Source organism: Trachurus japonicus, chromosome 13 (genome assembly GCF_045865225.1).
Source record: "Trachurus japonicus isolate A0001 chromosome 13, Traja_1.0".
Classification (NCBI taxonomy): Eukaryota; Metazoa; Chordata; class Actinopteri; order Carangiformes; family Carangidae; genus Trachurus; species Trachurus japonicus.
This window is the reverse complement of record NC_140919.1, coordinates 20,035,826-20,052,155: the sequence shown is the minus strand read 5'-3', so window position 1 is coordinate 20,052,155 and position 16,330 is coordinate 20,035,826. Positions and strand designations below refer to the sequence as shown.

Below are 16,330 nucleotides of genomic sequence, written 5' to 3'. Positions count from 1 at the left end.
GTTAAAAGGGTTTTCTATGGAGTTTTTCCTCAGTCGATGTGAGGGTCTAAGGACAGAGGATGCTGTTATGATGCCATGTAAAGCCCTTTGAGACAAACTGTTTGTAAAAACGGGCTATACAAATAAAATTGCCTTGCCTTGCCTAATTGGGTTGTGTATCTTTATATAACTAAGGAAAATAGTCTGCAACTCATGCAGTGTGCCTCTTTTTGTGTTATCAAAACGCCAGTGCAGTTACAGCTGCAGTGTCTCTGTCATCCTGTAGAGGGCCACAATGAGCCGAGGCGTCTGCTGTTTTTATTTTTTATTTTTTTTAATCTCCTGAAGAAGAAGTAGAGCGTCGTGTACTTCCGGGTTTATGCTGACGCGTCTCTCTTTTTCCTCGTCCACCGACGTGTCAGTCCGCTTGTCCCCCACCAGAGCAGAGCAGCACACGGACCGGTCAGCTCGCACACCAACCATGGCCCCCAAAGGCAGCACCAAGCAGCAGTCCGAGGAAGACCTGCTCCTCCAGGACTTCAGCAGGAACCTCTCGGCCAAATCCACCGCGCTGTTTTATGGAAACGCGCTCATCGTCTCCGCCATCCCCATCTGTGAGTAGTTGGACACTGGACACTGCTGCTGCTGCTGCTGCTGCTAACTGTCTGTCTTAGCTTAGCTCAGCTCTAGACTGATTCACTGGAGCAGAGAAAACAGGAAAATGAATGAAATGTTTTGTTTTTCATAGTGGCTGTAATTCATTTCAATATCGCGTAGTATCGTGGAGACATAATAGAGCAAAGTAATAGTATATTAATAGTAGTGAAGAAACATTTGCTATGCTAACAGCAGTAGCTTGGGTTGTGGTTATGTTGCAAGTAAAGTTATTCACTAGTTGTAAATTACTCATTGGAGTCTAAAGTACAAAACCAACCAATCCCTAAACATCCACTATATCCACAATATATGTGTAGATATTGGTTGTATGGATTTACAACTAATTTGACATACTGCATTCATTGATTAGATAGATATTGATTGAGGGTTGTAAAAAATACAACTGTGTGATTGGCTCTTTTTTTTTTCTTTTTTCTAGGGTTGTTCTGGAGGATTTGGCACATGGACCTGGTCCAGTCCGCAGTCCTGTACGCTGTCATGACTCTGGTCAGCACCTACCTGGTGGCTTTTGCCTACAAGAACGTCAAGTTTGTTCTCAAGCACAAGTAAGTTGGAAAAGACAAACTGCAGATCTCCACTCCCAGAATAATAGTTGGAACAACAACTGAGGGATTACTGATAAATTACTATATATATCCAACTGTATGTATGTCATATTGTTCAGTACCAGCTGACAAACTACAGCCTTGAAAAAAAAAGAAAAACTCACAGCTGCTCTTTTTCTGTCGTTTCTCCAGAGTTGCCCAGAAACGTGAGGATGCTGTTTCCAAGGAGGTAACCAGGAAGTTGTCTGAGGCAGACAACCGCAAGATGTCCCGCAAGGAGAAAGATGAGAGGTAACGTGCACTATTTTGTAACCAAGTACATTGTGTTTTTGGACATACAGTGTACAGCTTAAATGTGAAACTGAGGTTCTGACAGTACAGCTGTTTATTGATTAGTCCTTACAACCTCTAATGGCTCATGGTAGTTGATGTTTGATAATCAGCTAGTTAGATAACACCAGTGCTGATGGACTGACGTGACTTTTTTTCTCTCTTACGTTCAGGATCCTGTGGAAGAAGAACGAGGTTGCAGACTACGAGGCCACCACCTTCTCCATCTTCTACAACAACACCCTGTTCCTGGTGCTCGTCATCGTCGCCTCCTTCTTCCTGCTGAAGAACTTCAACCCCACTGTGTATCCTTTCAGTCATGTGTCACTCAGCGCTGACGAGGTTATCAGACTTAAAAAGGCATTTCTCCAGCACACCGTGCTTTCTATAGTGAGCAAGATCTGACAACGGTGGAGGAAACACAGTCAAAAATGTTTGTTAAACTAAGCAAGGTGTTCTGGAGAAATGATAAGTGGTGTTTGTTCATGTTTACTTTGATGGACTGGGTGTGCACCTGCATGCATGTCCTCAGATTTTGAGATGCTCATTATGTCCTTGTCTCTATTTGGTGCCTGTTTAAATTTGCATGAGTGGACATGAACATAGTATTTTTCTAACAGCTGCTGCCTGTTTTCTCACATTCTGTTCTTTACTAACCCAATGCTGATGAACGAGTTGTCATTTCTAGATTCCTGTTTGTTTTTACCTTGACTCACCTTTTCCCCAGCAACTACATTCTGTCCATCAGTGCCTCCTCGGGACTCATCGCTCTGTTGTCAACCGGCTCCAAGTAAAGGAAGAACAAAACAAAAGAGGGGGGGGGGTGCTGCTGCAGGGATGAGGGTGTGATTGGCTAGGAAAGGGTTAAAGACAGGGATACACTTTATTGTTTTTCACTTTTTTGGGGTTATGGAGGGAGGGGGAGGGGGAGGGGGGCTGGATTATCACATTTCAACTTCATGAAATTCATGATCAAATGTCTGGAGGGTGTTTCTCCAGGTCTGTCTTCTGTTTTTGTAACAAATAAAGCAACCAGGTATACTTGTCTTATCTCTGTGTGTGTATGTGTGTCACTCTGCTTCAAAATAAGATACAAAGTAATGATGTCTGTTTAATTATCTGTTTGAATTATGCCCTTGAACTCCACCAGCTTCAACCAAACGAGTAGAGACTGATGTTTCCATTGGCAATGCATTTATTTATAATCACACTTTGATAGACTATTTACAGAGAATCCACTGCTCGGGGGAGGAAATATTACACTGATGGTTTGCACTTTTTAACAACAAAAAAATCAAAAACAAACCCAATGTCACTCAAGTTCATTCCATCCATGTGGACAACATTGATCTGTAGAATAGATTAAGTTCACATTGTAATCAAAACTGATTTGAGGATCTTGGGATGAAGGATATACAGTAAGACACTGCAAGACTTGAAGAATATTATCTGAATAAATTATATTTATGACTTTTACATTTGTTCCATTTTGGCCTTTGACCCCATTCCCTGTGCAACAGAAACTAATGAGAAATTAAAAAGAAACAAACAATTTCCCGGACGCTTTTCTCTGCGGCAACACTGACAGATTTATGTCTTAATTTGTCTCTAGTGGAGCAAGAGACTGTGAGGCTGGTAAAGTATCTGTTGTGGGGAAGCAGCAAACATGAAGTCCCAGACAAGGATGAAGTCATTCTACTATAATAAGCTGTAGGCTGGGACTAATTGGACAAGAATGGCAATTATAGGGAATAATAATTTCAATTTCCTAAGTGTTATCTCAACAAAGTTGTTAGTCTTGCTAATTAGTCTCTGTCCAAATGAAGTAATATTTAACATATACAGTAGACTGCCCAGTCTAATAATACATACATTTGTAGGAATATTGCTCTACTCATTTTTTTTGTAGACCAAACACCACATAACAACTCATAATGAAAGACATCCCTGAATGTTTTTTCCTGTTTTGAGACTCAAGTCAAGGCACTCTGTCAGGTGGATAAATGTCCACACACACTGACAGGCCGCGGTCCAACATGGTCACTGACTCAAACTGATGGGCAACTTCTTGACTTGCGCAAGAAACAAAAAGCTGCAAAACACAAAACACTGCTGATCCAAAATGCAAATTATCCACTGAATATTTAATTGTGGAGAAACGAAACCCAAATGTTGACATTGGTAAGTAGAGTCAAACAGATGTGAATAATGTGTCCTTTAAGGCAAAATATGGATGTATGTTTCTGTTGGTATATCACCATATGATTGCATTGCAGTGATGACTAAGTGCTGGTCAGGTCGCCCTTATTTGTACTTATCACCAAGCCAAAGCAAATACTCGCTGGAAGCCAATTCCTCATCCAAGGCCAGATCTGTTTTACATAAAACCTTCAGGCCAGTGCTGCTTTGATGTTTTGTTCCAATATGTGTAACAGCGTTTTTGGCAAAAAAAAACACACACATACGTAGTATAGTTTTGATATACTGAAATGTGCTTTGATTAAAATCTGGAGGGTGTTTGTCCTAAAAGTCAACAACTGCGCACCAAGGACAAGACGGTGATTGAGCTGGAGCCTGGCCAACACGTCTGCTCGTTTGTGTGATGGCTTGTTTTCCAGATGAAAAAGAACAAGAACAACAACGCACAAAGGCCACAACCATGAACCATGAGAGCTGAGCCACCTGGGCAGAGATAACGATTCAAGGTTAAGTCATTAGACAATACTAGAAGCTCATTACTCGTATCTCATAACAGAAGCCTATTGCTTAAATAATGCCATTTTTTTAAAATACAGCTTCCACAATCTGACCTCACTAGGCAAAATAAAAACAAATTACCCTCTGCTGCTTACAAATAGTTTGGTGAAATATACCTCGTGAGACGGATGTTAACTCTGTGACAGCGTACACTCAGACGGGAGGAGAAGGACGGGATGAAGAGTAGATTCAAACACTGCAGAGGAGCAACAAAATAACTCTATTTACATCTTATTTATATATTAGCCATACAGTACAGTGAAGTCCTCGTATGCATGAGAGGCTTCATCAAGGTTTTGCTTATGTTACAAGGTTTGCCTTAACATTTTATGTACATGTTAACATCTTCAAAACAAAACAAATTTTCTAAAAATGTCAAAATAAATTTCATATTTGTTAACTACTCTAGAATAAATACTGTAATCTTTGCCACATCCCAAATACCTTTATCTATATGTCACATTGTGCCATAACAAGCAGTTTTGCAGTTATTATAACCGTGACTGCCAGAGGGGTGGGCCAGTCATCATTTTATTACATAGATTTAGGATATGGTGGAGTCCATATCTGTGAGGTTCATTGAGGCAATCAGCGATGCAGGTTCAGTTCACAGGCAAGAAAGAGGAAGAAGTCCGTAATGAACGCACACAGAGGGAGAAGTAGTCGTTGGTGGTTATTTCCCTCGATCTAGCGAAGCAGAGGAGCAGCTCCTAAAAAAGACCACATAGGGGCGACATGCTTTGCTCTTTCCCCTTGCGGTGTCCATCCTTATACCTAACCTTGTCCCACAATCCTCTGCTTTACAGGGGCCCCTCCGACAGTAAACAAGTTTTGCAGTATTTTTGATCAAACACCTTTGTGTTGTGCTTTGTAGAAAAGAGAAGAGAGGCACACTATAGCAGGGAAAACATGCATCTGTCGGTTACTATAATACAGGATTTGCAGCCTATAATATCTACTGAATACTATTCTGTACTAAACTGGTTACAGGACTGGATACATTTGGTAGGTACGGTAGTTAAAGCAGCTAATTCAAGCCATAAGGGAACTAGTTTGTTGAGGCCTTATTCTTAAAGCTCTTTTTTTTTCTTCAGGAATCACAAGCGGGTCACATTTCATGGGAAAACATTCAAGACATTTTATCCCGTAGTGGTAATTTTGTTTGCTGACTGCATAGCAATTTAATGAAAGCACTGACTGACTGACTGACTGACTGACTGGGGGGTTCATGCAACTAAAGCCTCTTCATGTCCACTTTCCTGAGGTACCTCAAATGTACAAGTCTAAGGTGCTTGCATTGATGTATTCAGCTATGGTACAGTGATTCTCATAAATAAAATATATGGCCAACATGAATTTTGTGCTCAAATTAAATTATTCGTAGGTGGAAGTCTGGACATTAGAGAGGAAGGCTTGAGACTCGAGGGTCTGAGTCATCGGCTGAGCGGGGAGCATGTGGGTGTGGGAAAGTGAATAAGTAACGGAGCTGTCTCACTTGCCAACTTCCATCAAGATGCCCTTGAGCAAGGCACTTTGCTATTCCTGCAGTTCTTTCCTATGAGCGTGAAGTTGGATATCTCTAAAAACTATATCTCCGTAAAAAAAACAAAACTGTCCAACTTTAGTTGAAATATTGACTTTTTCGGATTTTTAAATGAGGCTCCAAAATGGGGGGCTGAGTGCTTTAAATGTAATGTCAGCATGGCACTGGATCTGAACTTCAACTATTCTAAGCTCTGCATAGTAATATCTGAATGGGCCAGTGGTGAACAGGCTAACACACTGGTGGTGGGGCAGCACATGAGTTTGGATGTGGCTCAAATGGATGAGGATGTGTTTTTGTTTTTGAGGCTGCAAAAAGCTGAGTTTGTTAAGCGTTTCTTGGCTGAGCTGGACTGCACCTGAGATGAACCTGGTGGAGCTGATCTGAGCAGGACGAGTCTCAAACAGAGATGCAACGCTGGGCTTAGCTGTTCCAGGCTGAAGTGGGCTGGAGCTGTAGCTGAGTGGGGCCCAAGGACAGAACCGTGGACTTTTAACATTTGCAGGGTGAGTCCATGGTAGCGGTATGGTTAAGTAGGTGGGTACAGCTGACCTCTTGGTGGTCCCCCAGCCTGGTCTAAGAGCGGTAGTCTTTCTTACTGTATGGTCTGTTCCCCAGGATGTGATCGATATCAGAAACAACATGGGAGGTCATCTTAGGAAGGACCTGGGGATGAGAAAGAGCAAAACTGAATATGCCTGCAAGGAAGCAAAGAAATGAGACACACAGGGAGACAAAAGGAAAAACACACACACACACACACACACACACACACACACACACACACACACACACACACACACACACACACACACACACACACAAGTGAAGAACCAGAGAGATTCAGATATAGACTGGGGCTGGTTTTTTGATCCACAAATCAATATAACTGGAGGATAGTGGAGGATGCAGCTGAGAAAACACAGGTATAAACAGCAGCGTGTGATACGTCACGTCATGTTCCCACCTGTATGGCCCCGAGGTTCTCTGTGAGTTGTTCAGGGTTGGATGTTCCCAGGAGGACGGAGCTCACTCCCTCATTCCTTAGACACCACGCTAGAAAAGAAACAGAGGATGAGGTTCACACAGTGGCCACTTGATGGCGCACTGCTGCCTGTTATTGTCTCAACACCAAACCAAAACTAAGCTTTTAGTCCTGTCCTCTACTTGCTCTTCCTGATCATAAAAAAACATTTTTTTCAAAAAGTGCAGCGTTAAAGGACAAATCCAAGGCTTTCATTTGTAAATCCATTTACCACAAATTGTACCATTACATTACCACAAGTAATTTTTCCCTGCCAGTAAAGCACAGTTCTTTTTTTTTTTAAGTTTGAATGCACATATTTCTTCTTTCCAGACAGTTAATTTATTTTATCAGTGTATGGTAATGCATTTGGAAGCACAAACAGATTTAAAAAGGTCTTGTTATGTGTCAGTGTGAAGTCAGAGACGAAATCAAACCCTGGAGACAAATAATAAGCAAACACTGACATTATAAGGGGAGTGAGTGAGAGTGGTTTCGGTCACGTCTTGTTTTTAAAAAGGTCCCTGTCTGAGAGCCCTGAGCCGTTACGGTTTCAAAGCCCTGCTCAAGGCTGCTTCCACAGCATTTATCATAAGAGAGTGCAGGCGGGCAGAGAAGTCTTACCCACAGCCAGCTGAGGCAGAGTGCAGCCCAGCTTTTCAGCGATGTGGTTCAGCTCTTTCAGCTTGGCCTGCTGCTTCCTCCCATCCTCACTTACTATTTTCTCCTTTAGCCACTGATACGACTGGAGGGGGGAGATGAGGATATCATGGGAAGACAACATAAAAAAGAGATTAATGAGAGAAAAACAGAACAAAAAAAATGGAGACAGATAATATAGCACTTAGCAAGTACTGTATGTACAATTTTAATTAGGCACCAAGACCATGGGAAGTGGAGGAACTGAAGAAAAAAGAGTCAAGGACAAGTCAAGAGGTGGAGGCAGGATATATAGATAAAGTGAGCACTCCAGCCGTGTTGCATAACACTGCGCAAACAGAGCATTCGCTAAGGTGCTACTGACTTTAGACTCTCAATCATTTATTTTAATAAAGCCAGTATATCAGGGACATGGGTGGATTTGGGAGGATGAGTTATGACCTTGAAACTTTCTGACATTTTGAGTCTGTTACATAAAAGCTGCATCATTGGAGCTACTGAAGCACTAAAGCGTGTGTTTGTACATCCTCCTATACGCCCAGGCTAGTTATGGCCTCAGAGTGGAGAGAAGTTACAGAGGTTTGTCAGACGCATGGACAGATGAAATGCTTCAATTCTCATGCAATTGCAAAAAACCCAACTTGTTTCACAAATGTCTAACTACTTTTTTTTCACCTCATGTTAGGTGAAAAATGACCTATATGTATATATGGTCAAATGACCATACATGTTTCGGTGAGTATGGAGAAGATGGTTTGAGGTCTGGGGCATCTCTATCCAATGCACAACAATGTGACACATTTTTCCTTCAAAGAAACTGCAGCTGATTTGGATATTGCACTTGGTTATATTTTGACTGAATTACATCCTCATTAAATATGCAGCCCTAGTAGGGAGGAAATCTTTGCAGTGAAAGCTAATCTCTCCAGTACTCACCTCTCGGGGACAACCTGGACCCCAGGCTGGAATAATAAACAGAAAGCTGTCCAGTACGTGACTACTGTATTTAAGGACTGTTAAGTACGGTTACACTTAAATAAAGAACATAGCCAAACAAGGTACAACGGCAGGAGCCTTTATGTCACCGCTCAAGGTCTCGTTCGTCGGCACAAAGGTGCATTTAACTAGTAAAGCCTGTAATAAATCCTTGCCTTCACTCCACTTCATCTTTTATTTTGGGAGCACAGCAGGTAAACCCTCAGGTTCTGTACATTCACCAAATAATGATGAAGCGAGCCTGCTCACCTTAATGGAGGCCCTGGAGGACTCGGGAATGCCATTTTCATACTTTCCTGTGATGATGCCGCACGCAAGCGGCGACCACGTCATTGCCCCAACTCCTGTCACCATGGAGATCAGAAGGAGTTAAACAGGAGATGATTTAGCTAGATATTTTGCAGAGAGAGGTGAAAGAAAATGTGGACACAGTGCCAGGAAAAAAAGCATAATATATATAAGCACAACTTGCCTATCTTGTGGTAAAGTTCAGGCAGCTGCACTTCTACTTTCTCCCTCTGGAAGAGATGATACTCTGCCTGCTCACAGACAGGAGGGATCAAATTAAACTGTCTTGCCACTGAATACGCCTCCTGCAGATAAAAAGAGGGGAAAAAGAAAAAGTTGGTGAGGTAGGATCTAACTATAGCATCATAAGTTTCTTGTTTTTCTTTGATGGATCATGAACGATAATCTGTGCTAAGAACTTTTTTTCTGTGAGAAAAAAAGACAGTGAGAGCAAAGAAAAAACAAACAAACTACAGACTATCTTGCAGCCGAATCACAGCAGTTGGGACAGTCATTAACTTGTTGACATTTGTATACATTTGTATGAATTTATTATTACTATGTTTTTAGCTCAGTACTCGGCTAATGGGCCAGACCACACCCAAGTAGAAGTATACACCAAAATGTGTTACTGTGTCAAAGCTGCAACATAAATTGCTGTGTAAAAAATCAGAGCTGAAATATCACAATGACATGATGAGTATTCAGATGCTTTACTCAGTGCTTAGCATCTGGCAGTAACTACAGGCTTGACGCTTTTTAGATGAGTCAACAAGCTTTACACACACCTGGATGATTTGAGGATTTTCTGCAGCTTCTCCCCAATTTTGTCACATTTAACGAGGAGCAGTGTACAGACAGTTTCTCCAGGTCTCTCCAGTCTAGATGTATTCAAATGAGGCTGCAGAAAGGTCTCTGGCTGGACTCATGCACAATGCCTACGGTCATGGAAGGTGAATCTCCAGCCCTGGCTGAGGTCCTGAGGACTCTCAACCAGGTTTTCATTATGGATTTCCCTGCACTGACCTCCAATCAGTTCTCTTTAGTCTCCCTGTCTGCAGACTGCATGATGCATGTCTCACCATGTCTCCCCAGAGGAGCCTCTGTCTGGCCCCTCTGTTAAAAAGCCTGGATCATTGCATTGTGAACTACACAGGATGTCTGGAGCTCAGCCAGAGTGACCATCAGGTTCTGGTGGCTCACCTCTCCCATTAAGGCCCGTCTCTTCCTGTCAGAGACCACTTTGCTTTTGAGAGCCTTCAATTAGCTAGACTTCAACCAGCACGACTTCAAATGGAAGGAATCTGAGCTCAGCTGTTGTGTCATAGCCAAGGGTCTTAATACTTGTCATGACTTATGAATTACAGTCTTTTCTTTTTAATACATTTTCAAAACATTTCTAAAATTCAGATCAGTGCTTTCTCATTATGTGTTATTAAGTGTAAATTGATGAGGGAAAAACTGGATTTAAATATCCTAGCATGGCTGCAACAGTCTGTGTCTCCCACGATGACACACACATGCACAAATTCACATGGAGAAAACAATGTCTGCCACATGCTGTCACAGCTGGTGAAGCTGAAGATGGCGGGCAAGGGAAAAGGTGAGGAGAGATCAGCAGTGAGGGGATAAACTCAGGGAAAAGGCGAGAGAGGGAAGGTGTTAATCAGCTCGTGGACGGTGGCCCAAATTGAAATGCATAGCTCACAGAAAATCACCAAATCAATATTCTATGTCACAACTCTGAGGCATCACATTTACATTTCCTCATATATAGCCTCCAATCTGGATTTCCATGTGTCCTTCAAGAATGTGATGCTTGTCTCTTCTTTAAGTACTTATATTTGTAGGTTTCCTGCTGAGGAGCATGTTGGGAGGAGAGCACGGTAGGAGGGGGAAACGCTCCAGCATTATGCAAGAGTAATGCCGGTGCCATCACTCAACTTACAAATTACCAGTTGCCCTTTCGTGCTATACAACCCGTGTGACATGCGCCTCCAGCCTGTGTATATACTACAGTATGTGTGTGGTGTGTGTGTGTGTGTGTGTGCAGCTATGTATGCAAGCGTATACGGGTGTAAATACTGTTCTGCCTGTCACGTATGTGGAAAAGCTGTGTTTACCCCTCACCTCCCCCAGCTTCATTATTGATGCTATCTAAATTACACAGCTTTCATCTGGGTCTGTGTTCTACAAAGATATCTGCTCCCGTTCCCTGTGATCACAGAGAGAGGATGTCAAGACATCGCGCTCTGCTTAGGCGCCAGGGTGATAAAGAGACCAGAGCGGGATGAGGGAGGAAGGGAAACGGTGTTAGGTCCTTGAATGTCACTTTAGGCATGTGTTCATTTCTGCTGCGGCTTCGTACGCCCCTGTATATATTCATTAATGTAACAAGAGTTGAAACGTGAGGTAAATTGTTTCTGACAGGAAGAGGAAACAAAGCCGGAGGAAGCCGCTGTGCCTTAGTGGGAGCACTTCTTCCTGGAAAAATCTGTTCTTCCATTTCCCTTTCAGTTTCCTCCTTTTTTTTTACTTTTCCTTCAAAGCCATGACTGTGCATGAGCAATGTGTCCAAAACTGTGCAAAGCTACTAACTGGCTAAAAGTGGATCCTGGAGGTCTGCTTTTCCTAATTAGTGTATTCATGGTTTCTCAACAGTTTATTCTATGTATCACTGAATCAACAGTCCTTAATACACAAATAAAAAGTTTTCCTGCAGGGTTCTGCCAAGAGAAGTTGATATCCTGTTATTCTCGCCAATGGAATATGAAATCTAATCTGCTAAAACAGCATGAAAGTTTCCCCAGAAACTGTGAATCAATACAGAATTAATTTCAGTCGTCACATCTGAGTTGCTGAAGCTGAAGTTTAAAACTGCTGAACAGCAACGGTACAACACAAAGAGTCACTGTAACTCATTTTATCTTTTGTTTACAGACATGTTTTCTTTAGGGTTCAGTGCCTGCCTTTATCACTCTTTGAATATTTTCATTCTTTTTTAATGCTGTGATCCTCACAGAAACTGCATTAATTACATCTAGCGCAGGCTTTGTGGTGCTTACCATGATCTCCATGGCCGTCCACCGAGACGTCCCCCAGTACATCGCCATCCCTTGGTTGATGAGATAGGTCATGGCGCGGACAATCTCTGGAGATACATAAACACATCACACACATCATCATTGATTGACTTTTTTTCCCCCACTCAATACTGGGCGAGTAACAGGAAACAGCTCCTACTCCCCATTCAGCTGCAATCAAACCAAACACAACCATCCCTGCTGCACCAACATGAAACACGTTAAAAATTAATTGGACAAATCAGTCTGTTGTTGAGACTCCAAAGAGACCGAGCAACAAACATGTTGTATCTAAAGCCTCGAGGATTTCCTCTGTGTTTCCCTCTTGTTTTAAAAGCAGTTTCTCCAAAGATTTAACCAAATTCAACATTTAGATTAAAGCCGTAATTCACTCAGTGGGGGTTAAGCAATAATTTTAAAATTTAATGGATTTAAGTTCTTACAGAGTGGGAGTATACGAGAGTGGAGACGATTAAGACTTTTGCAAAATTCATTTAAAATCTTGTTATTCCTGCACTGATCTGCTCAACATCGAAGGAAAAATCTCACAGACTTTCTTTAAAATTAAAGAAGCACAGTGAAATGAGGGAAAAAGAAAATCAGACACAAGCTTGATGCGACTTATTCTTACATTGAAACAACACCACGTTTTTCTTTTTATTCCATTCTTGTGATGGCTGGATGAAACGCTGCCTCCTTAAATCTCTCTTACCTGCTGACGGCTCATCACACATCCCAAATGACTGTGGGGACAAACTAACAAGCTCGTCCGCTAAAACCCCTCTGATCACATTCAGGCCGCTGCATTTTTAATGATGCAATTAGCTCCAACACTGCCGACTGCGTGAGCCAACGGCAGTCAGGGCCAACAAAAACTCAGATTAGGACCGTCAATAAGGTTATTCATCATCGCTCTGTGCTCGCTCCAATTATACTGCATTCGTTCACTGTGGCAGCGGGACCCCTTGTATTTCACTGTGCATAACTGGTTCTTGGCAAGGTGATGGAATACAGTAGCTACAGGGTTGGACAAAACGGAGAAGCAGAAAGAAGTTTACAATGAAGTGGAAGTCAGCGGAGGAAAAGTCAAGGCGTAGCTCAGGACATAGATATATAGGCTATAATCAAGAAGATCTTGTGAGTTCGAACTTCCCCTCCATTCGGGGCGTGATAATTAACCACCTGAAACACAGATGTCGTAATAAATACCATCCTGCCGAGGGAAATAACACGGTATTAAGACAAGTAAGCAATTCTGCCTCTCCTCTATCTGTTGTTTCTCCTCTTCACCGTCCCTCGTCCTGCCCTCCTGCCACCCAGCCCGCTGGCTCTTTGGCAACATGCAGCACTAACATTTAAATGCTACTTGCCTCAATTTCCGCCCCAAACACAAACGAGAGAAGAAGAGAGAGTGCGAAACAAGTTTGAGGAAGGAAGGGCAACAGATCTAAGAGCTGAAGGAATTAAAGAGGAAATGATCAGCAGGGGAAGAAGTGAGCAGGGTTTACAGGGCAGCAGAAATCTATAAAGAGGTGAGGGACAAGAAAAGTGTAAAAACCAAGGTCTTTCTGTGTGTGTGATATCAATTCTACAGCAGCTACACAACATTATGAAAACTGTGCTTCCCTGGTTAGAGTTGTTAGCCTTGAATCTTCAATTATCACTGGATATTAGCCTGTAATGATAGTCTTATTAATCAAGAGCAACATTTAAGACTCTAGACAGCTTTAAGCTTAATTAAAATATATTTAAAAGCCACACTGAAGGAGAGTAACGACACAGAGAAAAAGCCTGACTCACATGTAGTGTCCTGACTGATTAAACGTGAACTCTAATAAATAAGGTATGAGGACAAACCTCAAGGTAATTGCCTGCACCTGAAGAATGAAACTGAACACATGCTAATTTATTATGACAAATGAAGTAACCAATGCGCTACTAAGAAGTACGCAGACAAGCAACTTCTTGATAATGAATTATATATACGTGTCCGCCTGCCTCACTGAAGAGCACAGTGTGAGCAGCAATAAAACTGGATTGGACACATAAACAGCTCTAACATCACAGACTGTCCTCAAATATTCTCTATAAAATTAAAAAAAACTACTGTACTGTACAAATGTTGATGATAAAATAGATAAAACGAACACTGTGTTTCAGGCCACGATGTCCTGTGGTTTTATTACTTAGTTTGTAATTTGTCTCACAGGTGCAGGCAGCTGCTCTCCAGCCAGGGAATTTCACATTAACCTTTCTCCCCAGCTTTCTCACAAAGTCCAAATCAATCCTGAAAGGTTTTTTTTTTTTTTAATCTGTTTTATGCTTGTTCTTTTTTTATTTTTAGTGATACACATGCATACAGAGAATTAAAGAAAGACTATCTCACTGGTCACAACTCAAGAAACATAATATTATACAGATAGGTGTACAGTTTTAACTACCGGATGCATCACTATCTCCCCACTGGAAATCATGTTCAAGTTGAATGCTGATTGGCTGACTTACCCTCCATAGGAGTATTGCTGTCTGGGCGGTTGGCAAAAACTACATCCACATACTCCAACTGCATCCTTTGTAGGGATCCTTTCAGACCTGGGAGACACAGAGGATCGAGACAAAACATGTTAAGTTGCTGTTTTATTTATCTTGTGTGTACTGTACGTCTCTGTGTGTTAACATGTCTTACCCTCAATAATGTGTTTCCTTGACAGTCCTCTTTCTGTCTCTGCTCTAGTGGGACACACAAACCAGAAATGAGCGACACCAAATCGGTTGCTGTGATTGTGGTTTGTGTGAACTTCGCTTCTTGCTTTAATATTTAGTTCACTTTTTGATCTTCAAACAGGAAATTGAGAAGAATGCACACACATATTCACAAAAGCCAATGCTGTGTAGAAGCATGAACTGACTTCAACAGTACTAGTATCTGGTCTTCCCTGGGACTTAACTTGATTACTTGAAAACATAACAAGTAATTTCCAATCACTTTTAGATCGCAGCGGGGTGACAAAATACATGAGTTAAATATGCATATCAGGCAGTTTTATGTAAATGGGTCAGTGCGCTTTCAGCTGTTCAGCATCATTATGCATTTAAACTCCAGAGCAGAGAGATGGAGGACTGAATCTCCCTTACAGGAACCAGGGAGAGAAAAACTTCATCCTTATCACTAGACCCAGCTGGACGGTCTCTGCCGAGGAACCTGACAGTTTAAAGCAGACTCCTTCATCCCCTCTTCCTTTCAGTTGTAACTGTATGTGGCATGATGTTGTTTAGAGGGAAACTGATAAAATAAAACCAAAGATTAAAAAAAATCTCAGGTGTTGAGAGGCTGAACTCTGAAATATACCCAGTGATAGTAAACCTGAGTAAAATGCAGGGTAGTTACAGTTCCGTCTTCTGTGTCAAAGTTTCAGTCAGTGTTGAGCAATAGCCAGAAGTGTAATTGTAGAGCCCTGAAATTGACCTTTACTAAATGTCATAGCTTAAATCACATTTATCATATTAGACATCTGTGTTGAATTGAGTCGTAGTTGTTCAGTCTGAGATCTTCTGGGACCTCTGGATGTGTTTTGTGAACTCATGTTGACCTTTGACCACCGAGAAGTTAAATATTCACAGTCTGCATCTGGGAATAAAAAAATACAGTTTAGACAGTTTTTCGACTTACTTTCCTCCCCAGTAGAGTTTGGTTGTAATGACCAAGCTGGATCGCCTGTGAAAAAACAAACATGCAGCACAGTGAATGATACGTATCATACTGTAGTGGTTCAATGAAGTGACCCTGCTCCCTCGTCTAAGCTGTACATTGAGTCTTTCTCATTTCTGTCACTTATGAACACACTGTAGATTTCCAGTCTAAATTAGTATCACACAGACTGATCAATGATACATCACATCCTGACGTCACATCCTTGGCCCTGTTAAAGGGACAGTTCAACATTTTGGCAAATTGGCCCATTGCCATAATCCCTATAGTGACAGCAGTAGGTTCGTTTCCTTTAATTGTCGTTGCAAGCTATTTTTAGAACAGTGGAGCGGAGCCGTGAGCTGCTCAGAGCTACGCTACAGAGGCTAATGGGATTTCCTAGAACAAACCTAGGCTACTCCTAAAACTATAGGGATTACATCTTTTGCGTTGAGTCATAATGTGATAATTGAACACAAGACTTTCTGCTGCTGTAGTTTATTCAGAGCTGAGAGCTGTGCGTCACATCATCCGTATCAATTCCCCATAAAGTCTGAGTTTATAGCAGCATCATCCCTCAGCACTGTCTGTTGTGTTAACTCATGACGACACCTAGACTGGGATGTCGAGTACAGTGCGTCTCTAACTCAGCAGCATCAAACTAAACGCCTACTGGTGTAATGTAGTCACCTAGTACATGACAGTAAGCTGCATTATATGACGAAGCCAGGCAGCTTTTGTTTCAGAAAATGCAAAATG

General features: G+C 41.8%; 2 protein-coding genes across 4 annotated transcripts in view; one reads left to right on the top strand and one right to left on the bottom strand.

Annotated features, from left to right (window-relative positions):
* The first annotated feature begins 376 nt into the window (after positions 1-376).
* On the top strand, positions 377-2,578 carry ssr3 (signal sequence receptor, gamma). The gene is made up of 5 exons (XM_085795306.1): positions 377-593; positions 1,076-1,202; positions 1,395-1,493; positions 1,706-1,837; positions 2,260-2,578. Exons 1-5 carry the CDS (start codon positions 461-463, stop codon positions 2,324-2,326), a joined length of 558 nt encoding a protein of 185 aa, XP_085651432.1. The 5' UTR covers positions 377-460; the 3' UTR covers positions 2,327-2,578.
* A 1,912-nt stretch (positions 2,579-4,490) lies between these two features.
* Positions 4,491-16,330, bottom strand: part of kcnab1a (potassium voltage-gated channel subfamily A regulatory beta subunit 1a) — a 101,520-nt gene continuing 89,680 nt past the window's right edge. For all 3 annotated transcript variants that reach the window (XM_085795304.1, XM_085795303.1, XM_085795305.1), the window contains exons 6-14: positions 15,554-15,598; positions 14,570-14,613; positions 14,389-14,475; positions 11,866-11,951; positions 8,985-9,105; positions 8,762-8,856; positions 7,481-7,601; positions 6,800-6,888; positions 4,491-6,498 (exon numbers count right to left, since the gene is read on the bottom strand). In XM_085795304.1, the coding sequence (XP_085651430.1) occupies positions 6,409-6,498; positions 6,800-6,888; positions 7,481-7,601; positions 8,762-8,856; positions 8,985-9,105; positions 11,866-11,951; positions 14,389-14,475; positions 14,570-14,613; positions 15,554-15,598 (778 nt within the window). In that variant the 3' untranslated portion in view covers positions 4,491-6,408. The remainder of the gene's footprint in view (positions 6,499-6,799; positions 6,889-7,480; positions 7,602-8,761; positions 8,857-8,984; positions 9,106-11,865; positions 11,952-14,388; positions 14,476-14,569; positions 14,614-15,553; positions 15,599-16,330) is intronic.